The sequence below is a fragment of the Giraffa tippelskirchi genome, chromosome 5, assembly GCF_054371585.1.
Source record: "Giraffa tippelskirchi isolate mGirTip1 chromosome 5, T2T-mGirTip1v1.2.pri, whole genome shotgun sequence".
Lineage (NCBI taxonomy): Eukaryota > Metazoa > Chordata > Mammalia > Artiodactyla > Giraffidae > Giraffa > Giraffa tippelskirchi.
Window position 1 is genome coordinate 88,286,256 of NC_137279.1, and position 24,830 is coordinate 88,311,085.

Genomic DNA, 24,830 nt, shown 5'->3' on the forward strand with positions numbered 1-24,830 from the left:
CATTGTTCTTTTATATATTCCATAGACATAGAGTCTGCTGCTGCTGCTGCTAAGTCGCTTCAGTCGTGTCCAACTCTTAGCGACCCCATGGACTGCAACCTACCAGGCTCCTCCATCCATGGGATTTTCCAGGCAAGAACAGTGAAGTGGGTTGCCATTGCCTTCTCCAGACATACAGTCTACATAGCTGATTATGTGGATTTAATCTGCAGCTTGTATAGCTGGTGGGAAAGTTTTTGATCCTCTTTCTTAATCACTCCACTCCTGGAGCTCAATTGTGGTTTTTTCTCCACCTCTGCATGTGGGTCATCCATAGAAGTTTGCTGCTGAAGTTGTCCTGGATGACTTGGGTCTACCCCAGTGAGGACTGGGTGTGCAGGTGGCACTGCTGCTTGGATCACATGGATCCCAGCGGTGCCAGGTGTGCAGGGAAGCAGGAGGCCACAGACACAGAAGATACGGCACTATTAGAGTTCTTTTCCAAACGCTGGCAGCTGGTGCTCAAAAGGCCTCCCTTACCAGTCCTTCTCTATCGCTCAGCACAGGAAGGGCTCAAAGGGCAACCCTGGTTGGGGTCCTTCTCTGTTGCTCCACATGTCAGTTGCTCAGTGTGCCACCCTCACTGAGGTCTTTCTCTATTGGTCAGCTGTTGGCACTGGCATGTGGGGAGAGAGAGGCTACAGTGACGGCTCTATTCCCTGTAGTAGTGCCCTATCTCAGTGGCCTCCTAGCTTTTCTCCAAGGGCATTCCCCATGTGGATTTCCTTCCTCCCATCCTCTCAGCTGTCTCCCCAAAGTCAACAGCAGTTCTTGCCCTGGTATTGCTCTCCAATCCCCACACTCCAGCTCCCAGCCGCTATGCATTCCCATGGACTTGCATCCCTGTGTGGTGTACAAAAGGCTGTGGTACGGATTATCTATGTGGTTCTCACACCATTCAGACTTGCACAGATTAGCTGCTTCACTCTCTGACAGCCTTCCTTTCTGTCCTAAACAATTGCCCTGGATATGGGGATCTCACCCTTGCTTCAGCTCCCCCACTATCTGGGTGCAGGCCATCCTGCTCACTCTCCTCCTCTTTTTCCCTTCCTACCTTCATCCTACCAAGTTTTGCATGAGTCTTTATATTCCTTTCCAGTGGTCAGTGACTCCTGCCAGTACTCAGCTGGTGCTCTGTGAGGTCTTCTGCATCCGAAGGTGTATTCATGATGCATCCTTGGAGAGAGATGTACTCCACATCCACCTACTCCTCTGCCATCTTGTCTTCTCTGAACTCCTTCAAAAACTTTAAATTTTTTTCCCACTCTTCTAAGGAATTGTTGTCAGTCTCATTCGTGTATGTCTCTTCCTTTACAAGTCTTTAAATGTTAGTATTGCTAGCATGCAATAGACTGGTTGTCTGTGTGTCCTCCCTACACCTTAGGTCTTTTGTTTAATCTTAATCTTTAAATTGCTACAGTCTTTGACTATGTGGATCACAACAAACTGTGAAAAATTCTTTAAGAGATGGTAATACCAGACCACCTTACCTGCCTCCTGAGAAACCTGTATGTAGGTCAAGAAGCAATAGTTAGACTCAGACATGGAACAATGGACTGGTTCAAAATTGGGAAAGGAATAGGTCAAGGCTGTATACTGTCACCCTGCTTATTCAACTTATATGCAGTGTACATCATGCGAAATGCCTGGCTAGATGAAGCACAAGCTGGAATCAAGATTGCTGGGAGAAATATCAATAACCTCAGATATGCAGATGATACCACCCTAATGGCAGAGAGCAAAGAGGAACTAAAGAGCCTCTTGATGAAGGTGAAACAGAAGAATGAAAAAGCTGGCTTAAAACTCAACATTCAAAAAAATAAGATCATGGCATCCGGTCCCATCACTTCATGGCTAATAGATAGGAAAAAAATGGAAACAGTGACAGACTTTATTTTCTTGGTCTCCAAAATCACTGTGGACTGTGACTGAAGCCACGAAATTAAAAGATGCTTGCTCCTTGGAAGAAAAGCTATGACAAACCTAGACAGTGTATTAAAATGCAGAGACATCACTTTGCCTACAAACGTCCATATAGTCAAAACTATGGTTTTTCCAGTAGTCACATACAGATGTGAGAGTTGGACCATAAAGAAGGCTGAGTACCAAAGAATTGATGCTTTTGAACTGTGGTGCTAGAGAAGACCCTTGAGAGTCGCTTGGACAGCAAGGAGATCAAACTAGAGAATCCTAAAGGAAATCAACCCTGTATCTCATTGGAAGGACTGATGCTGAAGCTGAAGCTCCAATACTTTGGCCACTTGATGTGAAGAGCCAACTCATGGAAAAGACCCTGATGCTGGGAAACATTGAGGACAGGAGGAGAATGGGGCAACAGAAGATGAGATGATTGGATGGCATCACTGACTCAATGGACATGAGTTTGAGCATATTCTGGGAGATAGTGAAGGACAGAGAAGCCTGGTGTACTGCAGTTCATGGGGTCACAAAGACTCGGAAACGGCTGAGCGACTGAACAACAACAACACCAATCTCTTAGAAGATGGGGCCTTCGACAGATATTTACATCATGAGGGTGGAACCCTCATTGTGGATTAGTGCTCTTTTTTACCTTCAAGTTTCATTAAGCTGTAATTGACATATAGCATTGTATAAGTTTAAGGGGTCCACCACAAATTTGACTTTTATACATCATGAATGATTGGTACACAAATTTAGAGAACAACTATCATCTCATATAGATAAAGAAATAAAGAAATAGACAAAAAAATTTTTCTAGTGATGAAAACTTTAGGATTTACTCTTTGAAACTTTCATATTTAACATACAGCAACATTAATTATATTTATCTTGTGTACATTACATTCCTAGTACTTGTTTATCTTGTAACTGTTAGTTTGTAGCTTTTGACCACCTTCCTTCAATTCCCCTCCCCCCAGTTCCAGCCTCTGGTAACCACAAATCTGATCTTTTTCTATGAGCTTGTTTGTTTGCTTTTGAAGTGCAATTGATCTATGATACTATGTTAGTTCCTGTTCCACAACATAGCAGTTTGGCATTTCTCTACATTTATGAAGTTTGCTCAGTGTTCAATTGTTCTTTCAATTAATTTGTGGGGGAGAGAGTGGTCTCCCTGTCCTATTCCTCCACCGTCTTCATTTCTTTACATTTAAAAATGATTACCACAGTCTGGTTATGATGTCATCATTCAAATATATTAGGTATTTATTATATTCCCCCCATTGTACATAACTATCTATATCTATCTACATATGTATATATACATCTACATTGGTATATGTGTATACATATATATACACACACACACATAATAAGTTCCTGATCTCTTAAGTTAAATGCATTTTAAAAACTCTGCATTTTTATACGCTCCAATGCAGTGTTTTTGACATCATGTTTAATATTTTGGGGCTTCCCTGGTGGCTCAGACAGAGAATCTGCCTGCAAATCAGGAGACCCAGGTTGGATCCCTGGGTTGGGAAGATCCCCTGGAGAAGGGAATGGCTACCCACTCCACTATTCTTGCCTCAAGAATTTTATATCTTTTTGTTTTGTGTATCCCTTAATTACTTATTGCATGTATACACAATTTTACTACCTTTGTCTTTTACCCTCTCTCCTAACTTTATACATAGCTAATTTACTATCTTTATTGTATATTTGCCTTCATTAAAGAGATTTTTTTCCTTTCATAATTTTCATGTTTCTCGTTTTGGCCTTTTTCACTTGGAGAACTCCCTTTAACATTTCTTATAAAGTTGGTATGGTATGAACTCTTTAGCTTTGCTTGTCTGTAACACTGTTGAGTTTGCATCAAATCTGACTGAAAGCCTCACTGACTAAAGTATTCTTGGTTGTGGGTTTTCCCTTTTGTCACTTTACCTATACTGGGCCACTCCTTTTTGGCCTACAGTTTCTGCTGAAAAGTCAGCTGATAGCCTTATGGGAGTTCCCTGGTATGAAACTTGTTGCTTTTCCCTTGCTGCTTTTAACATTCTCTCTTTATTTTAACTTTTGACATTTTAATTATAGTGCATCTTGTTGTGTTCCTCTTTGAGCTGATCCTGTTTGGGACTCTCTGGCTTCCTGGACAGATATCTGTTTCCTTTCTCAGGTTAGGGAAGTTTTCAGCTATTATGACTTTAAATGTGTTCTCTGCCCCTTTCTCTCTCTTCTCCTGAGATCCTTCTAAGGTGAATGCTGGTATGCTTGATGTTATCCCGGAGGTCTCTTACACTGCCTTCATTTCTTTTTATTCTCTTTTTTCTCTGTTCCTTTATACTGATTTCCCTTACTCTGTATTCCGCCTTATTGATCTATTCCTCTGTATCATCTAATCTATTGTTGATTACTTCTCGTGTATTTTTCATTTAAGTTATTGTATTCTTCATCTCTGGTTCTTCTTTATATTTTCTAACTGTAAAAAAATTCCAGCTTCTCGTTCTGTTCATCCAATCTTCTTCTGAGTTCTTTGAACATCTTTATGATTATTAACTTTAACTCTCTATAGGGTAGATTGCCTATCTCTACTTCACTAGTTCTTCTTCTGGAATTTTATCCTTTTCCTTCATTTGGAAGATAATACTCTGTAGCCTCATTTTGCCCAATTTGCTGTTTTTTATTTCTATTTAATTGGCAGGTTGGTTATGTTTCCTGTTCTTGGAGAAGTGGCTTTTACAGGAGCTTTCCTATGCCTCCCAGCAGTATATTCCCCTCTATGAGCTCTATGCTTGAGGATTGCCCCTACTTTGGCTGGTGTTGGTCCTTCTGTTGTGGCAGACTGACTACTGTGGATGATCTGGTAGATGTGGCTGGCCCCCATTCCAGTTGGTTTGTCCTGCCTTGTGTAGAGGCTGCTGGCCCCTGGTTGGCAGGGCTAAGTTATGAGGCCACTGGCTACAGGACCCCAAGAGGTCTTAGGTCTAGTTCTGGTCCACTGTTAGGCAGAGCCAGGTTCTGGCATGGGTGGCTGTGAGGCCAAGGGTTCCAAATATAATGTTGATCGACTGGCAAGTGGGGCCAGTTCCTGACACAACTAGCTGTGGCATCCAGGTTGTCTCAAAACTGGTGTTGGCCCTCTGATGAGTGGGACTGGACCCCAAGGCAGCTGGTTGAGCGGTCCAAGGTATGTTGGAGCTGGTTTTGGCTTGCTAGTGGGCAAGGCCAAGGCCAGGGGGTCCTGGAGCTGGTGTCTATCCACTGGAGGGTGAGAATGGCCCTGGTGTACCCTGATAATACCAGCCTAGCGGCACAGCCAGGTTCCAGGGCCTCCGACTGCAGGACCCTGGGGTTCCCAGGGCTAGTGTTGATGCACTGGTGAGTGAGGTGAAGTCCTGGGTCCTCTGGTGGACAATGCCCAATCCTGGGATGGCTGTGGTCTCAAGAAGCCTTAAGGTAGAAGCTCTGCTGGTGGGTGGGGCTATGTTCCTACTCAGCTTGCTGCTTGGCCTGAGGGATCCCAGTACTGGTGCTGAAAGTCTGGTGTGCTAGGCCGGGTCCCAGTGTTAATAAACTAGAGAAAGGATTACTAAATGGTGCTTGCCAGCACAGTGTCCTCGTGGTATAATAAGTTCCTCAAAATGGCTGTCTCCAGTGTCTATGTTCCCAGGGTGAGCTGCAGTTGCCTCCTTACTCGCCAGGGGGGTCACCAAGATTAGCAGGTGGGTCTGATACAGGCGCCTTTCAAATTACTGCCTATTCTCTGAGTCCCAGAGTACATGAAGTTTTGTTTCTAAGAACCTTATAAGACTGGAATGTCTACTTTCATAGCCTTCTCACTCTCCTGAAAGCAAGCCCCATTGGCTTTCCAAGCCAAATATTCTGGGGGCTCATCTTCCTGGTGCAGGACCCCAGGGCTGGGGAGCCCAATGTATGTGGATCTCAGACCACTTGATCCTTGGGAAGAACCAATACGATTGTAATAATCCTCCCATTTGTGGGTTACCCACCTGGGGTTATGGGTCTTGACCAGAGCACATTTGCACTCTGTACTGTCTCACTGTGTCTTCTTCTTTATATCTTTATTTGTAGAAGATCTCTTCTGCTAGTCTTCTTTTTTTCTCATTAATGGTTACTCTGTAAAGAGTTATAATTTTGATATACCCATGAGCTCAAGGTCTTCCTACTCCCCTATCTTGGCCTCATTGTAGATTACTACTTATTAAAAAGAGAGTTCTCTCAGAGAGCTCCCTCTTCTCTTCTGCCATGTAAGGACAGTGGACATTTTCCAGTGTGAAGATGCTCATCTCTGAATCAGTAAGTGGACTCTCGCTAGACACTGAGTCTGTTGGTGCCCTGATCTTGTATTTCCCAGCCTCCTGAACTGTGAGAAATAAATGTATGTCCTTTAAGCCATACAGCCTATGGTATTTTTGATATAGTGGCTGGCATGAATAAGCCACAGGGGATGCCCCTCCTCAACCCTCAACCCCCTTTTCACTTTACATACTCTTTCTGAGAGAGATCCTTCTAATATGTGGTATGACCTCAACCACAATTTATGTGCTGCATAATGATGTACTTGGTATGTAGCTCAGATCGCTCTCTTGAGCCCCACATCCAAATGTTCAACTCTGTCTTAGGCATCTTAATCTTAACATATCCCACACTGAACTTACCATTTCTCATGTTTCAGTTTATCCCTTCTCCTATCTTGGGTTGATCACTCCACATTTTAATGCTTTTCTTCTTATCTGGTTCCTCCATGAGATTGCAAGCTGCTTAAAAGTAGACAAGAGTGTAGCTTTTATTTCTACATCCTCACTTGAAGCTCTAGAAATATCCAATCAGTTCAGTTCAGTTCAGTCGCTCAGTCGTGTCCAACTCTTTGCGACCCCATGAATTGCAGCACGCCAGGCCTCTATGTCCGTCACCAATTCTCGGAGTATACCCAAACCCATGTCCATCGAGTCAGTGATGCCATTCAACCATCTCATCCTCTGTCGTCCCCTTCTCCTCCTGCCCCTAATCCTACCCAGCATTAGGGTCTTTTCCAATGAGTCAACTCTTTGCATGAGGTGGCCAAAGTATTGGGATTTCAGCTTCAACATCAGTCCTTCCAATGAACACCCAGGACTCATCTCTTTTAGGATGGATTGATTGGATCTCCTTGCAGTCCAAGGGACTCTCAAGAGTCTTCTCCAACACCACAGTTCAAAAGCATCAATTCTGCGGTGCTCAGCTTTCTTCACCGTCCAAATCTCACATCCATACGTGACCACTGGAAAAACCATAGCCTTGACTAGACAGACTTTTGTTGGCAAAGTAATGTCTCTGCTTTTGAATATGCTATCTAGGTTGGCCATAACCTTCCTTCCAAGGAGTAAGCGTCTTTTAATTTCATGGCTGCAATCACCATCAGCAGCGAATTTGGAGCCCCAAAAAATAAAGTCTGAGATTGTTTCCACTGTTTCCCCATCTATTTCCCATGAAGTGATGGGACCAGATGCCATGATCTTAGTTTTCCGAACGTTGAGCTTTAAGCCAACTTTTTCACTCTCCTCTTTCACCTTCATCAAGAGGCTCTTTAGTTCTTCTTCACTTTCCGCCATAAGGGTGGTGTCATCTGAATATCTGAGGTTATTGATATTTCTCCCGGCAATCTTGATTCCAGCTTGTGTTTCTTCCAGCCCAGCGTTTCTCATGATGTACTCTGCATATAAATTAAATAAGCAGGGTGACAATATACAGCCTTGACGTACTCCTTTTCCTATTTGGAACCAGTCTGTTGTTCCATGTCCAGTTCTAACTGTTGCTTCCTGACCTGCATACAGGTTTCTCAAGAGACAGGTCAGATGGTCTGGTATTCCCATCTCTTTCAGAATTTTCCACAGTTTATTGTGATCCACACAGTCAAAGGCTTTGGCATAGTCAATAAAGCAGAAATAGATGTTTTTCTGGAACTCTCTTGCTTTTTCGATGATCCAGCAGATATTGGCAATTTGATTTCTGGTTCCTCTGCCTTTTCAAAAACCAGCTTGAACATCTGGAAGTTCACATATTGCTAAAGCCTGGCTTAGAGAATTTTGAGCATTACTTTACTAGCATGTGAGATGAGTGGAATTGTGCGATAGTTTGAGCATTCTTTGGCATTGCCTTTCTTTGGGATTGGAACGAAAACTGACCTTTTCCAGTCCTGTGGCCACTGCTGAGTTTTCCACATTTGCTGGCATATCGAGTGCAGCACTTTCACAACATCACCTTTGAGGATTTGAAATAGCTCAACTGGAATTCCATCACCTCCACTAGCTTTGTTCGTAGTGATGCTTTCTAAGGCCCACTTGACTTCACATTCCAGGATGTCTGGCTCTAAGTGAGTGATCACACCATCGTGATTATCTGGATCATGAAGATCTGTTTTGTACAGTTCTTCTGTGTATTCTCGCCACCTCTTGTTAATATCTTCTGCTTCTGTTAGGTCCATACCATTTCTGTCCTTTATCAAGCCTATCTTTGCATGAAATGTTCCTTTGGTATCTCTAATTTTCTTGAAGAGATCTCTAGTCTTTCCCAATCTGTTGTTTTCCTCTATTTGTTTGCATTGATTGCTGAGGAAGGCTTTCTTATCTCTCCTTGCTATTCTTTGGAACTCTGCATTGAGATGGGAATATCTTTCCTTTTCTCGTTTGCTTTTCGCTTCTCTTCTCTTCCCAGATATCTGTAAGGCCTCCTCAGACAGCCATTTTGCTTTTTTTGCATTTCTTTCCCTTGGGGATTGTCTTGATCCCTGTCTCCTATACAATGTCACAAACCTCTGTCCATAGTTCATCAGGCACTCTATCAGATCTAGTCCTTTAAATCTATTTGTCACTTCTACTGTATACTCATAAGGGATTTGATCTAGGTCATACTTGAATGGACTAGTGGTTTTCCCTACTTTCTTCAATTTAAGCCTGAATTTGGCAATAAGCAGTTCACGATCTGAGCCACAGTCTGCTCCTGGTCTTGTTTTTGCTGACTGTATAGAGCTTCTCCATCTTTGGCTGCAAAGGATATAATCAATCTGATTTTGGTGTTGACCATCGGGTGATGTCCACGTGTAGAGTCTTCTCTTGTGTTGCTGGAAGAGGGTATTTGCTATTACCAGTGTGTTCTCTTGACAAAACTCTATTAGCCTTTGTCCTGCTTCATTCTGTACTCCAAGGCCAAATTTGTCTGTTACGCCAGGTGTTTCTTGACTTCCTACTTTTGCATTCCAGTCCCCTATAATGAAAAGGACATCTTTTTTGGGTGTTAGTTCTAGAAGGTCTAGTAGGTCTCCATAGAACCGTTCAACTTCAGCTTCTTCGGCGTTACCGGTCGGGGCATAGACTTGGATTACTGTGATATTGAATGGTTTGCCTTGGAAACGAACAGAGATCATTCTATCATTTTTGAGATTGCATCCAAGTACTGCCTTTCGGACTCGTTTGTTGACCATGATGGCTACTCCATTTCTTCTAAGGGATTCTTGCCCACAGTAGTAGATATAATGGTCATCTGAGTTAAATTCTCCCATTTCAGTCCATCTTAGTTTGCTGATTCCTAGAATGTCGACGTTTCCTCTTGCCATATCCTCGGCGCAAAAGCTAGGCGGCTGCAACGGCTCCGCGCAGAAGCATGGCCGAGAGGAGCTAGGCTGGGCTGGGGGCCTGGGCGGCGGCCGAGGGGAGCTAGTCCGGGCTGGGGGCCGGGGGCAGCGGCGAGAGAAGCTGGGCCGGGCCGAGGGCCGGGAGCGGCGGTGAGAGGAGTTACCCCAAGCCCAAGGAGCAGCGGCTGCATTGACACAGGAGGGCCGAGAGGAGTTACTCCACATTCAAGGTTAGGAGGGGCCGTCTTGAGTAGATACCCCTTGTCCAAGGTAAGGAGCAACGGCTGCACTTTGCTGGAGCAGCTGTGAAGAAATACCCCACGTCCAAAGTAAGAGAAACCCAAGTAAGACAGTAGGTGTTGCTAGAGGGCATCCGAGGGCAGACACACTGAAACTAAAACTACAGAAAACTAGCCAATTTGATCACACGGACCACAGCCTTGTCTATCTCAATGAAACTAAGCCATGCCGTGTGGGGCCACCCAAGATGGATGGTCATGGTGGAGAGGTCTGACAGAATGTGGTCCACTGGAGAAGGGCATGGCAAACCACTTCAGTATTCTTGCCTTGAGAACCCCATGAACAGTATGAAAAGGCAAAAAGATAGGACACTGAAAGATGAACTTCCCAGATCAGTAAGTGCCCAATATGCTACTGGAGATTAGTGGAGAAATAACTCCAGAAAGAATGATGGGATGGAGCCAAAGCAAAAACGATACCCAGCTGTGGATGTGACTGGTGATAGAAGCAAAGTCCGATGCTGTAAAGAGCAATATTGCATAGGAACCTGGAAAGTTAGGTCCATGAATCAAGGCAAATTGGAAGAAATATCCAATAGATACAGTGATATCTATATATATAGATACATATATAGATACATATATAGATATATATAGATATAGTACAACACCTACTGTGTTGTACTGCCCCCTACTGGAATCAGCAAGAAGTCAGCCAGCAATAGTACCCTTCATCCTGCATGAGTGTGTGCTAAGTCACTTCAGTTGTGTCCCACTCTGTGCGATCCCATAAACTGTAGCCTGCCAGGCCCCTTTGTCCATAGAATTCTCCAGGCAAGAATACTGGAGTTAAGTTTCCATGCTCTCCTACAAGGGATCTTCCCAACACAGGGATCAAACCCACGTATCTTGTGTCTCCTGCATTGGCAGGTGGGTACTATACCACTAGTGCCACCTGGGAGGTCCCACCATTCATCCTAAGTGGTTGGGAATAGATTTTGCTATTCCCTGCTGGTTAAGATCTCAAATGCTTCAGCAAAACACTGGGCAACAGCCCTTTTACAAAATCCCCAAAGGAGTTGAAGTCCAAGCAAAGCCCACGTACAGTTCACTTCTGTCCCTTACCCTGTTCTGTCTATTTGCCCTATTCCTACTCAGATGGCTTCCCAGGTGGCACTAGTGGTAAAGAATACTCCTCCTCAGCTTCTTTTCCATGGTTTGCCTTAAAGTCTTCCTTAGTTAACCTCACTTTGATCTTGCTCATTCTACTTCAGTCTCATCTTTTCTTCTAGTCCAAAGATTTACTGTAGCTCACATGAGGGGAAGAGCTGAGTGAAGTAGACTGGGGTTGACTGGAGCTGCACATGACCTCAGGCAAATCTGACCTTGAGTTTCAGTTATAAAATACAAGTAGTAATACCTGTTTTCCTCACCTCACAGAGCTCCAATATGATCAGGTAAATAGAGTGTCATATGCAGATTCAGGTAGTGAGCTGACTCCATTCCCCCATGCTGATCTTTTGGGGAGGGTAACTACTTCCAAGACAGGAGTTCACAGATTGAGGAGAGCAGTGTTTTTATTGCTCATCTCCATGTTGAAAATCAGAAATGTCCCCAGTCTGAAACTGCTAAAACTATGGTATATCAGGGACTGTGACTTTCCTTATGGGTCTTCAAAGTGTCCTGGGTGGGCGAATAATTCATTTAGATTCAAGAGGGATGGGCCTGAAACTCTTAGATCACAAGGGTGCAGAACACATTCATTTGGGTCAAATAACCTTTGATAATAGGTTAGTAATACAATATTTGAATATAGGTTAATAATAATAATACTAATGTTCAGTGAAATATCAATAACCTCAGATATGCAGATGACACCACCCTTATGGCAGAGAGTGAAGAAGAACTGAAGAGCCTCTTGATGAAGGTGAAGGAGGAGAGTGAAAAAGTTGGCTTAAAGCTCAACATTCAGAAAACTAAGATCATGGCATCTGATCCCATCACTCCATGGGAAATAGATGGGGAAACAGTGGAAACAGTGTCAGACTTTATTTTTTTGGGCTCCAAAATCACTGCTGATAGTGACTGCAGCCATGAAATTAAAAGACGCTTACTCCTTGGAAGGAAGGTTATGGCCAACCTAGATAGCATATTCAAAAGCAGAGACATTACTTTGCCGACAAAAGTCCGTCTAGTCAAGGCTATGGTTTTTCCAGTGGTCACGTATGGATGTGAGATTTGGACGGTGAAGAAAGCTGAGCGCTGCAGAATTGATGCTTTTGAACTGTGGTGTTGGAGAAGACTCTTGAGAGTCCCTTGGACTGCAAGGAGATCCAATCAATCCATCCTAAAAGAGATCAATCTTGGGTGTTCATTGGAAGGTCTGATGTTGAAGCTGAAACTCCAATACTTTGGCCACCTCATGCGAAGAGTTGACTCATTGGAAAAGACCCTAATGCTGGGTAGGATTGGGGGCGGGAGGAGAAGGGGACGACAGAGGATGAGATGGTTGGATGGCATCACCGACTCGATGAACATGGGTTTGGGTAGACTCCGGGAGTTGGTGATGGACAGGGAGGCCTGGCGTGCTGCAATTCATGGGGTCACAGAGAGTCGGACACGACTGAGTGACTGAACTGAACTGAACTGAATGTTCAGTGGGTAGGCCAATGTAAAGGTTTAAATATTGAACTTCTCCATAAGGGAGGAAGAGCTTGGGAGTGGGGGGGAGACCAGTACTCAAACTGTGTAGATCTGATTTCCCACATTTTGTGCTCTCAGCCTACGTCACACATGATCTATTTTCTACTCGTCACATGATTTAGAGTTGGCTCTGTTCAGAAATTCCCTTGGGTGGGTACTCTGATTAATCAGGGTGTTTCCTGGCTGGGAAACCAAAAGCAGATATTCACTATCAGGGGTCTTTAATCTTTTCTGAGTACCAATCCGTCTGAAAACTAGTAGAATCTATGGATCCTCTCACCAGAAAAGAGAACTAACACACATTCAAGCAAAATTATTTTTTTAATTTAAATTTATTTATTTTAAATTGAAGGATAATTGCTTTTGCTTTACAATATTGTGTTCATTTCTGCCATATATCAACATGAACCAGCTATAGGTATACGTATATTCCCTCCCTCGTGGCCCTCCCTCCCACCTCTCACCCCATCCCACCCCTCTAGGTTGTCATTTGCTCCCTGCGTCATACTGCAAATTTCCACTAACTATCTAGTTTTACATATGGTAACGGATGTTTCAGGGCTACTCTCTCAGTTCGTCTCACCCTCTCCCTCTGCCCCCATATCCGCAAGTCTGTTCTTAGTTTCTTCGTGGCTTAATTAAAAAAAAACCAAAAAAAACGATGGGGCTTCCTGTTTCTGGTCCCCAGGCCCCACCCATGAGTTGCTGGGCTGGGTGGAGAGTTCTAACCTTAAGCCGTGAATTAAAGGTGCCTTTGGTCTCTTTCTAGCTTGGTTCTTTTCTGTGTCCAGAGTTCCCGTAAAGTTCTGGAGAAGAGGAGCATGTGCTCCAGAAGGTGGGAGTGGTCTCTGACTCTGGAAATTCTACTGCTGCCTCATTTGTTCCTGGCAACAAGCATACAAGGTACTTTCCACAAATTGTCTGCCTGTAACTGTGCCCTGGAGGCCCAGTCAGATGGAAAAGGGAATACGGGGTGTGTCTCCACCTGAAGTGGAGTAGTTGCTCCAGGCAGCAAGTATTTTCATCCTGGCAGCAGGGTTGTGATGAGCTGGGGAGTCTTCCTTAAGCTTTGGAAAATCAGGCTCCATCCCTTTTCTCAAGGGGAAGCAACAAAAATTGAACTTTGGTGAAATAGGGAAGTAGTCCTCTCACATTTAGTGCTGTGGTTTGTCATCTGTGAAGTTTCTTTGCATTACAAATAACAAAAGCTGCACGAGTAGCTGCCCCATTTTAGGCTCAGGGGTGCTGTGCTCCTTGAGGCATTCTTTGAGACCTCTGTCTATGCAAGGAGTTGCGTCATGAGCAAAAGTAAATAATGTTATCATTGCTCCAGGGAGAAATCAAAATTGTGGGAAAGGAAACTTGGGAAGAATGGCTCTGATTAGAGTCGCTGAGTGAGAGTCTAAGCAGAGGCCTCAGTAGCAGGGAAACCTTGGAACATCTGATTAAGAGCTAAGGTTTGTGCTGCCATGGTTGTGTTCTGATCCCCTTGTGTGAAAACTTTCCTTTTCCTGTTACAGTTGTCCAGCCCTCCACTACCTGTCTTCCTAGGTCAGCTGAGAACTGAGAGTTAAGTTATTTATCACTATTCCTCCTAATAAATACTTAAGTCTTTTTCATTAAAGGTGCTTTAATGTTCACTACTATGGAAAAAATGAGTAAAAGTGAGTTTGGGCATGGGAAACGAATATAACATCTTAACATTATGATAGTATGTGACTGTGAGGTAGATGAGATAGCCATACTTTAAGGAAATCCTGTTGGCTACTCACGCAAGGCCTCTCAGGGTGGCAGGACATTGGCTCTGGTTTATGACTGGCTTTTGGTGAGGAAGAAATTTTTCTCTGCCCTTCTAGGATCTCTGACTGGTGTAAGAATTAAATTGACATAAGATAAGCTAACAAGAGAAAATCAGAGTTTAATATTGTATACATGGGTGAAACCCAGAAAAACCAAGTAACTCGCTAAAATGGCTGAAGCCCTCATCTTAAATACCATCCTCTGCTAAAGATGAAAGAGAATGTTGAGGGTGACAGTTCCGGGAGGTTATCAGGGAAAGCACAGCAAAAAAGGGTAAAATTGTTAGGCAGATTTAAGTTAGTGCCTTCTCCATTGATAAGAGTTTCTAGAGATTTGGTCATCCTCCTCTTCTGGTACGGAGAGGGAGACACCCTTATTAATGGAAATTTCCCTTACGAATATAAATGTTTCTTACCAAAGGGTGACTCCTACATGGTTTTCAGAATGTTTACTATGTCTGCTATTTCCTTAGAAAAAAAAACAGCTTAAAACAGTTAATATGCCAAAGAGACATATATTAGGGTGGCACATTCCGCTCCCCTACACTAAGTCTAAAGACATGATGTCTTCAGGCCTCTTGTGGCTGTGTGGGCTCCATGGGGCTTACTCAACTCATAGGTCACTAATATGACCTTGGGAGTAGGGGCTGGTATGAAGTATTCATCCAATTGTTGGGAAAGATAGAAATTCCAAGAGAACCGGATTATTTCAGGACTTTCTCTAGACATGAGGCCATTGTGTCTAAATCTCTTCATGTCCAGAGTATGCCTACAGATAGTTCTTTTATCTTCAATTTATGACTCCCTCACCCCATAACCTGGTGGCACAGTGGTTTAAAAAAAACCCACCTGGCAATGCAGGAGACGTGGGTTCATTCCTTGGGTCAGGAAGATCCCCTGGAGAAGGAAACGGCAACCTACTCCAGTATTCTTGCCTGGGAAATCTCAAGGGCAGAGGAGCCTGGTGGGTGACAGTCCAGGGTGTCGCAAAAGAGTAGGACATGACTGAGTGATAAAACAACACCCTATGACCACATTTCGTCTAAATTTAACTTTGCTGTTTGCCTTGAAGGAGGTGCTTTCCGTCTTCCCCCTAGGCCTATATACATGCCTTTCCTTCTGCCTAAAATGTCCTGCACTCCCCTCTCTCTAGCCCCTCCCATTTTTGTGTCACTTCCTCCTAGAAACCTCAGGTTCCAGGTTATGGTTGGTGAACTGCTTGGTTGTCTGTTTCCTTGAGTTCTGTGAGCACAAGGACCTTGTCCATTGATAAACCTAATACAGTGCCTAGCACGTGGCATGGGCTCAATAAATAATTGTTAATCCTATGAATGAATGACATCAAAGAACTTCCTTTCAGACTGTCTGTCCAGATCTTCCTGGGGGTATCATTATTCTTTCCTTCTCAGTAATGGATGTTTTTGTGGAGAAATTTGAGAAGTATTTTTTAAGTCTCCTCTTTCGGCCCTCAGACTTGAGGTTCTCAGCTCTCTGATCTCTGGCCCACTCCTCACTAGCAGGCATCTTCCCTGTCTCCCTCTAGCACAACAAAGTGCAGTAGAAATAGCTTGTTCTGGGAATCAGAAGACTCATCCTCTTTTTTTTCTTAATTTTATTTTTAATTGGAGAATAATTGCTTTAAGACCTATGTTCTGAGTTCTAAGCCATAGAGTTTCCTATAAATCATAAAAGCTTCCTGAGTCTCAAATTTCTCAGCTCTATTATGGGTATAATGATATGCTCCCCATTTTTTCAAGAGGTTATTATTAAGATCAATGAAATAAAGAATGTGAAATTGCTCTGTGATTGTGACCACATACAATTTGAGACAGATAAGAGCCAGAAATAGCATAAAGAAATTCCAAAGCCCAGTGCTCTCTTCTGGGCCACAGAACTGAATCTCTGCTTTTTAAACATCTTCAAACACATTTCCAAAATCTAACTCCTCATCTTTGTTATAGATATCTATTGCTGTGTAATAAGCCTCCACAAACCTGGGGCTTCTTCACCATGCATTTAGTCACTGCCATCTGGCCAATTAAATTCATGAGACTTCCCATTTCAGGAAACGGCACTGCACTCTGTTCATCTTGCCCCCCATGACACACATCTGAAGTCTTGATGTCTATTGCCAAATTACTTTCTTGAATCGTTTGTATAGGTTTGTTAAACAGATTATCTCACTAGACAGGGGCACATAACTCAATGTCAGAATCTTTAAAACACCTCTTTTGGTTCTTAAAATTTTACGAGAAACATGACTTGCTTTAGAGTATTCAGAATTTCCCCTTTAGCACTTCTTTCTTCTTCCTGGGTAGACTCTTTTGTATGAAATTACTACTTCCTTTGATCTGATTCCCCTCCCCTACACCATTTTAGTTTTACTTCTCTTCAGACAAGAAATATGGGTAAGCATAGGAAAGGTCTGCCTCATTTACAAACTGCACATAAATACAGTTACTTTATCCTAAGCATTCAGACACATGAATAACTACTTCTTATTAGAATTAAGTCAAAGTACTACTTTAAGTAGTTTTCTATCTAATAAAATATGGAATTGTTAAAAGGCAAATCAAAATATTTTTCAATTTACTTTAAAAATTAAAAAAAACATAAATATATCAGAAAATATATATATATATATATGAAAATAAGTATGAAGTCAAGAGATACCTGGAGAGGCAGGCAAGTTTAGCTTTGGATTACAAAATGAAGCAGGGGAAAGTCTAACAGAGTTTTGCCAAGAGAACACACTGGTCTTAACAAACACCTGCTTCCAACAACATAAGAGATAACTCTACACATGGGCATCACCAGATGGTCAATACCGAAATCAGAATGATTATATTATTTGCAAAAACAAGACTGGGAGCTGACTGTGGCTTAGATCATGAAATCCTTATTGCAAAATTCAGATGTAGGTTGAAGAAAGTAGGGAAAATTACTAGGCCATGCAGGTACAACCTAAATCAAATCCCTTGCAATTGTACAGTGGAAGTGACAAATATATCCAAGGGATTAGATCTGATAGGCAGTGTGCCTGAAGAACTATGGATGGAGGTTCATAACATTGTACAGGAGGTGGTGATCAAAAACATCTCCAAGAAAAAGAAATGCGACAATGCAAAATGGTTGTCTGAGGAGTTCTTACAAGTAGCTGAGAAAAGAAGAGAAGTGAAAGGCAAAGGAGAAAAGGAAAGATATTCCCATCTGAATGCAGAGTTCCAAAGAATAGCAAGGAGAAATATGAAACCCTTCCTAAGTGATCAATGTAAAGAATTAGGGGGAAACAATAGAATGGGAGAGACTCGAGATCTCTTCAAGAAAATTAGAGATACCAAGGGAACATTTCATGCAAAGATGGCCAAAATAAAGTACAGAAACGGTATGGACCTAAAAGAAGCAGAAGATATTAAGAAGATGTGGCAAAATATACACAGAAGAACTATACAAAAAAGGTCTTAATGACCCAGAAAACCATGATGGTGTGATCACTCACCTAGAGCCAGATATCCTGGAGTGTGAAGTCAAGTGGGCCTTAGGAAGCATCACTATGAACAAAGCTAGCAGAAGTGATGGAATTCCAGCTGAGCTACATCAAATCCTGAAAGATAATGCTGTTAAAGTGCTGCACTCAATATGCCAGCAAATTTGGAAAACTCAGCAGTGGCCTCAGGACTGGAAAAGGTGTTATCCTTCCAGTCCCAAAGAAAGGCAAAGCCAAAGAATGTTTGAACTACCACACCATTGTACTCATCTCACACGCTAGCAAAGTAATGCTCAGAATTCTCCAAGGTAGGCTTCAACAGTATGTGAACCAAGAACTTCCAGATATTCAAGCTGGATTTAGAAAAAGCAGAGGAGCCAGAGATCAAATTGCCAACATTCACTGGATCATAGAAAAAGCAAGAGAATTCCAGAAAAACATCTACTTCTGCTTCATTCACTATGGTTCGTTGACACAGCCTTTGACTGTGTGGATCACAATAAACTTTGTAAAACTGTTAAAGAGATGGGAACACCAGACCACCTTACCTGATTCCTGAGAAACCTGTATGCAGGTCAAGAAGCAACAGTTAGAACTGGACATGGAACAATGCATTGGTTCAAAATTGAGAAAAGAATACATCAAGACTGTATACTGTCACCCTGCTTATTTAACTTACATGCAGAGTACATCATGAGAAATGCTGGGCTGGATGAAGCACAAGCAGGAATCAAGATTGCTGGGAGAAATATCAATAACCTCAGATATGCTGATGACACCACCCTTGTGGCAGAAAGCAAAGAGGAATTAAAGAGGCACGTGATGAGGGAAAAGGGGAGAGTGAAAAAAACTTGCTTAAAACTCAATATTCAAAAGACGAAGATCATGGCATCTGGTCCCATCACTTCATGGCAAATAGATGGGGGAAAAATGGAAACAGTGACAGACTTTATCTTCTTGAGCTCCAAAATCACTGAAGATGGTAACTGCAGTCATGAAATTAAAAGATGCTTGCTCCTTGGAAGAAAAGCTATGACAAACCTAGACAGCATATTAAAAAACAGAGACATTACTTTGCCAACAAAAGTCCATCTAGTCAAGCTATGGTTTTTCCAGCGGTCATGTATGGATGTGAAAGTTGGACCGTAAAGAAAGCTGAGCGCCGCAGAATTGATGCTTTTGAACTGTGGTGTTGGAGAAGACTGTTGAGAGTTCCTTGGACTGCAAGGAGATCAAACCAGTCAATCCTAAAGGAAATCAACTCTGAATATTCATTGGAAGGACTGATGCTGAAGCTGAAACTCCAATACTTTGGCCACCTGATGCAAAGAGCCGACTCATTAGAAAAGGCCCCGATGCTGGGAAAGATGGAAGGCAGGAGGAGAAGGGGATAACAGAGGACATATTGTTGGATGGCATCACCAACTCAATGAACATGAGTTTGAAGAAGCTCTGGAAGATGGTGAAGGACAGGGAAGCCTGGTGTGCTGCAGTCCATGGGGTTGCAAAGAGTCAGACATGACTGAGTGACTGAACAACAACAACAATAAAAGGAAAATATCAATGAATTTATCTGAATTTATTAGAAAATCCTCTGTAATAGACTAAACCACCACTTTGATATCTCAAATTGTACTACAATGTCTGTACATTAATTTTTGCAATCTATATTATAATAGTAATATTAATGCATCTTTATTCAACTTGTGACTGGATTATAGGATCCTTTTAGAAGAGTAGAATTTTTTCCATTTTTCTATGGTTAATCAAGCATTCTTTCTACTGTTTCTATCTTTATGTGGCTTTTTAAGGCCACATTTTCATTAAATATTTCATAACAACACTCACTTTTCCTTTTTAAATTAATTTTTATTTTATATTGGAGTATAGTTGATTTACAATATTCTGTTAGCTTCAGGTATACAGTGAAGTGATTCTACTATACATATGAAAGTTGCTCAGTCGTGTCCTACTCTTTGCAACCCCATGAACTATACAATCCATGGAATTCTCTAGGCCAGAATACTGGAGTGGGTAGTCTTTCCCTTCTCCAGGGAACTTTCCCAACTCAGGGATCAAACCCAGGTCTCCCACATTGCAGGCGGATTCTTTACCAGCTGAGCCACAAGGGAAGCTATACATACACATATATTCTTTCTTTTTTCATATCCTTTTCCCAAAACTCACTTTTCCTTTGCTATTCTCAAGCATGAGTCTCAGCCCATTTAAGGCTGCTAGGTTTATATTTCAAGGTTTGCCTTAGCTGCTTTTCATTGATTTGTAGATATCTGAAACCATGAATGATATACTCAGGACTCTTTTATGTTGTTTCTTTTGAGAAACAACTTTCTGGGCAGCTTCTTCACTGCTCCTCTGCTGTGTATGTCATAATAGTCAACTTTTATTCCTTTATCCAGGGCCTAGCCATAAGACTTCCCTGGTGGTTCAGATGGTAAAGAATCTGCCTGCAATGCAGGAGACCCAGGTTCCATCTCTGGGTCAGGAAGATCCCCTGAAGGAGGGAATGTCTACCGACTCCAATATTCTTGCCTGGGAAATCCCATGGACAGAGGAGCCTGGCAGGCTACAATCCATGGGGTTGCAGAGAATTGGACACAACTAAGTGACTCACACACACAACCATAAGACAGGGCTGCAACACTGGCCCAGGTGGGCACATTATCATACTTAAGAAACACAGTTCGTTGGTCATAAGTAGTTAAAAAGTAACTCAAATTTCTACTTGAAGTCTCTCAAAAGATGTTAAAAGGAATCCAATTTATAAGCTATAGCAATACTTCCTATCATACATTTATCTGTCCTCTTCAGTCTTCTCAAACTATTCCATTTCTCTGCAGCTCAGAGATTCTCATTCTCTTGAGCCATAATGTTATAGAACCTCTATTCTCTAAACCAAATCAAGTGGCCCCTCATAAAGATCAAACTAATCTTAAGAAGTAAGAAAGAGGAGGGCTTCCTAGATGGCCCAGTGATAAAGAATCCACCTGCAATGCAGGAGACACAGGTTTGATCTCTGGGTCAAGAAGATCCCCTGGAGGAGGAAATGGCAACTCAATCCAATATTCTTGCCTGGAAAATCCCATGGAAAGAAGAGCCTAGCAGGCTACAGTCCAAGGGCCTGCAAAGAGTCAGATATGACTGAGCAACTAACACACACACACACACACACACACACACACACACACCAAGCAAAAGGAAGCTAAGTGGTATACAAAATATGACTACTTGGAGGTTATGAGGAGATGAATGGGAACACTTATGTATGGATTTTTGTCCCATCCATTCTATACTAAACAATAAATGTGAGCCAAGTATTCTGGGGATTCAAAATTAAGTAAGACATGGTGTTTGCCTTTGAAATGTTCACAATCTCAGTGACTCTGTGTCTGTTATAGTTTCTCCCTCCTCCTTGCACTTTAGTTTGAAGTTCTTTGGAACGTGTTGGGGATACCCTGGACAAACAAAATCTTAATGTTATAAGTTCAGTTCAGTCGCTCAGTCATGTCTGACTCTTTGTGACCCCACGGACTGCAGCATGACAGGCTTCTCTGTTCTTCACCAACTCCTGGAGCTTGCTCAAACTCATGTCCTTTGGGTCAATGATGCCATCCAATCACCTCATCCTCTGTCATCCCCTTCTCTTCATGCCTTCAACCTTTCCCAGCATTAGGGTCTTTTCCGACAAGTTAGCTCTTTGCATCAGGTGGCCAAAGTGTTGGAATTTCAGCTTCATCATCAGTCCTTCAAAAGAATATTCAGGGTTGATTTCCATTAGGATTGACCGGTTTGATCTCCTCGCAGTCCAAGGGATTCTCAAGAGTCTTCTCCAGCACCACCATTCAAAAGTATCAGTTATTCAGCACTCAGCCTTCTTTATGGTCCAACTCTCACATTCATACTTGACTACTGGAAAAACCATAACTTTGACTAGATGGAACTCTGTCAGAAAAGTGATATCTCTGCTTTTTAATATGCTGTCTAGGTTTGTCATAGCTTTTCTCCCAAGGAGCAAGAGTCTTTTAATTTTCATGGCTGCAGTCACCATCTGCAATGATTTTGGAGCCCAAGAAAATAAAGTCTGTCACTATTTCCATTTTTTCCCCATCTATTTGCCATGAAGTGATGGGATCAGATGCCATGATCATAGTTTTTTGAGTGTTGTTTTAAGCCAACTTTTTCATTCTCCTCTTTCACTTTCATCAAGAGGCTCTTCAGTTTCTCTTTGTTTTCTGCCATAAGAGTGGTGTCATCTGCATATCTGAGGTTATTGATATTTTTCCTGGCAATCTTGATTCCTACTTGGGCTTCATCCAGCCCGGCATTTCTCATGATGTACTCTGCATATAAGTTAAATAAGCAGAGTGACAATATACAGCCTTTACATACTCCTTTCTCAATTTTGAACCAGTCCATTGTTTCATGTCCAGTTCTAACTGTTGCTTCTTGACCTGTATACAGGTTTCTCAGGAAGCAGGAAAGGTGGTCTGGTATTCCCTTCTCCTGAAGAATTTTCCACAGTTTGTTGTGATCCACACAGTCAAAGGCTTTGGTGTAGTCAATAAAGCAGAAGTACATGTTTTTCTGGTATTCTCTTGCTTTTTCTATGATCCAAGGGATGTTGGCAATTTGATCTGTGGTTCCTCTGCCTTTTCTAAATCTAGCTTGAATATCTGGAAGTTCTCAGTTCACATACTGTTGAAGCCTCCCTTGGAGAATTTTGAGCATTATTTTGCAAGTCGTGTGAGATGAGTGCAATTGTGCAGTAGTTCAAAATTTCTTTGACATTGCCTTTCTTTGGGATTGGAATGAAAACTGACGTTTTCCAGTCCTGTGGCCACTGCTGAGTTTTCCAAATTTGCTGGCATATTAAGTGCAGCACTTTCACAGCATCATCTTTTAGGATTAGCTCAGCTGGAATTTTATTGCCTCCGCTAGCGTTGTTCACAGTCGTGCTTCCCAAGCCCATTTGACTTCGCATTCCAGAATTCTGGCTCTAGATAAGTGACACACCATCATGGTTATCTGGGTCATTAAGATCTTTTTTGTACAGTTCTTCTGAGTATTCTTGCCATCTCTTTCAATATCTTCTGCTTCTGTTAGGTCCATACCATTTCAGTCCTTTATTGTGCCCATCTTTGTATGAAATGTTCCCTGCTTTATTATTATAAAGCAGACTTCATTCTCACATGGAGAAATAATGTATATTATAACTGACTCTGAATCATAACTTCAGTCTATATGCTCTATATTCTTTATTCCTCATTGAGTTCATCCTCATTCTTCTTTGCCCAAGGAAGTTTCAGGTAAGTTCTCTGGTCTTACCACGTTGCTGGGGACTCTTTCTTATCATCACATGTCCTAACCAAAGACCTGGTTTGTTTATCTTTTGTACATGCTGATGTCTTTTACTATATCTAGCTTATAGGTGAAAACCTCTACAGGAGTTGCTGCATTTTTTTTTTTTTTTGCCCCCTTCTGCCACGTTCTACACTTTCAGTTTCACAGAGAGGCATTCGTTCCTAAAAAATATATCATTAGTCTAGTTCTTATTTTACCACTGCTTTGGCACAATAAAGTAAGTTAAATGGCAGATGTTAAACATCTCAATAATTTATGCATCGTATAGAATTTATGGATACAAAAAATAATGTAGGTAATAACAATAAACAATACATGACATTTATTATCTACTAATCTTTGAAGTATTATACTAAGTATTTTATGTGTATTGATTATTTGAATTAATCAAATTATATTCTAAGCATTTTATTTGTGTAACTCTGTGTTCTTTAAAGAAAAAGAATCAATGGGATATATACAAATATAAAGAATGAGTCTCATGCAGTTTCCCAGGTGGCGCTAGTGGTAAAAAACTCGCCTGCCATAGCAGGTTAGACATAAGAGATGTCAGTTTGATCCCTGGATCAGGAAGATACCCTGGAGAAGGGAATGGCAATCCACTCTAGTATCCTTGCCTGGAGAATAGACAGGGACAGAGGATCCTGGAGGGCTACAGTCCATGGGGTCACACAGAGTCAGACACAACTGAAGTGACTTAGCACACACACATAGTTATGGAAGCATAATCCATATTCTGTACTTCTCTGGAGAAGTCCCATGATCTGCCATCTGTAATATGAAGGCCAAGAAAGTTACTTGTGTAGTTTCAGTAGAAATCCACAGATCTGAGAATATATAGACTGATAATTTTAGTTTATACACTCTGTAATCTTCATTCTCAGTAGACTCAACTTCATTCATCCTTCCACAAAGAGGCTTCAGGGAAGCCAATGGTCTAAGTTGTAGTCCAAGTCCTAAGGTCCAAGGACCAGGGGCACTGATGTTCAAGGGTAGGAGAAGATGGAATACCCCAGCTCACAGCAGAAAGAAATTTGCTTTTATTCTTTCCTTTTTGTCCAATTTGGGGTCTCGGCAGGTTGGATGATGCTCATACACATTGGTAAGGGTGATCTTCTTTATCCAGTCTACCCATTCAAATGCTAATCTCTGCTAGAAAAAAAACTTACAGACCATCCAGAAAGTGTTTTACCAGCTATCTGGGCATCCTTTAGCTCAGTAAACTTGATAGATGAACTTCACCATCCCAAACTCTGTAAGATACACTAAAATGAAGGCAGAGAAGTCAGGTAAAATGCTCACAGTTACACAGCTAATAAGTGACAGGGCCAGGATTTGAACAGTCTAATTCCAGAGCCCATGTTCTTAACTATCATAGTACAATGGAAATGAGTTTAATTCATAAGACTCATTTTCTGTCCTTTGGAAGCTTCTAGTCTGGTGATAAAGGCAAGTAATAGATATTAAATGGATCACTTTAATATGATATGAGTTTTAAGATATAGGCATGAACAGGATGTTGCAGCTTTCCTTACTCCTTCCTTTACCACTTATGAGTAATGATTTTTTTAAAAAAGCCATCCAGGTAGATGTCAGTGACTTCCTACTTAGAAATAAAGTGGTTAATTGTGGGTTGT

At 42.0% G+C, this 24,830-nt stretch overlaps 1 protein-coding gene and 1 long non-coding RNA gene across 8 annotated transcripts in view; one reads left to right on the forward strand and one right to left on the reverse strand.

Annotated features, from left to right (window-relative positions):
* The window catches only part of CD48 (CD48 molecule), an 85,918-nt gene that overhangs the window by 52,855 nt on the left and 8,233 nt on the right, over nucleotides 1–24,830 (forward strand). For 5 of the 7 annotated variants that reach the window (XM_081491676.1, XM_081491675.1, XM_081491677.1 and 2 more), the window contains one exon: nucleotides 13,298–13,431. The exons of 1 other annotated variant lie outside the window; for it this stretch is intronic. In XM_081491676.1, the coding sequence (XP_081347802.1) occupies nucleotides 13,350–13,431 (82 nt within the window). In that variant the 5' untranslated portion in view covers nucleotides 13,298–13,349. Of the gene's footprint in view, nucleotides 1–25; nucleotides 133–13,297; nucleotides 13,432–24,830 lie in introns of all 7 variants that reach the window. One more of the 7 variants, XM_081491673.1, reaches the window with a different exon arrangement.
* Nucleotides 4,268–15,328, reverse strand: LOC145506623 (uncharacterized). The gene is made up of 3 exons (XR_014054072.1): nucleotides 15,177–15,328; nucleotides 6,636–6,734; nucleotides 4,268–6,093 (listed from the first exon to the last, which is right to left on the reverse strand). It is a non-coding gene; the product is annotated as an uncharacterized LOC145506623 (long non-coding RNA).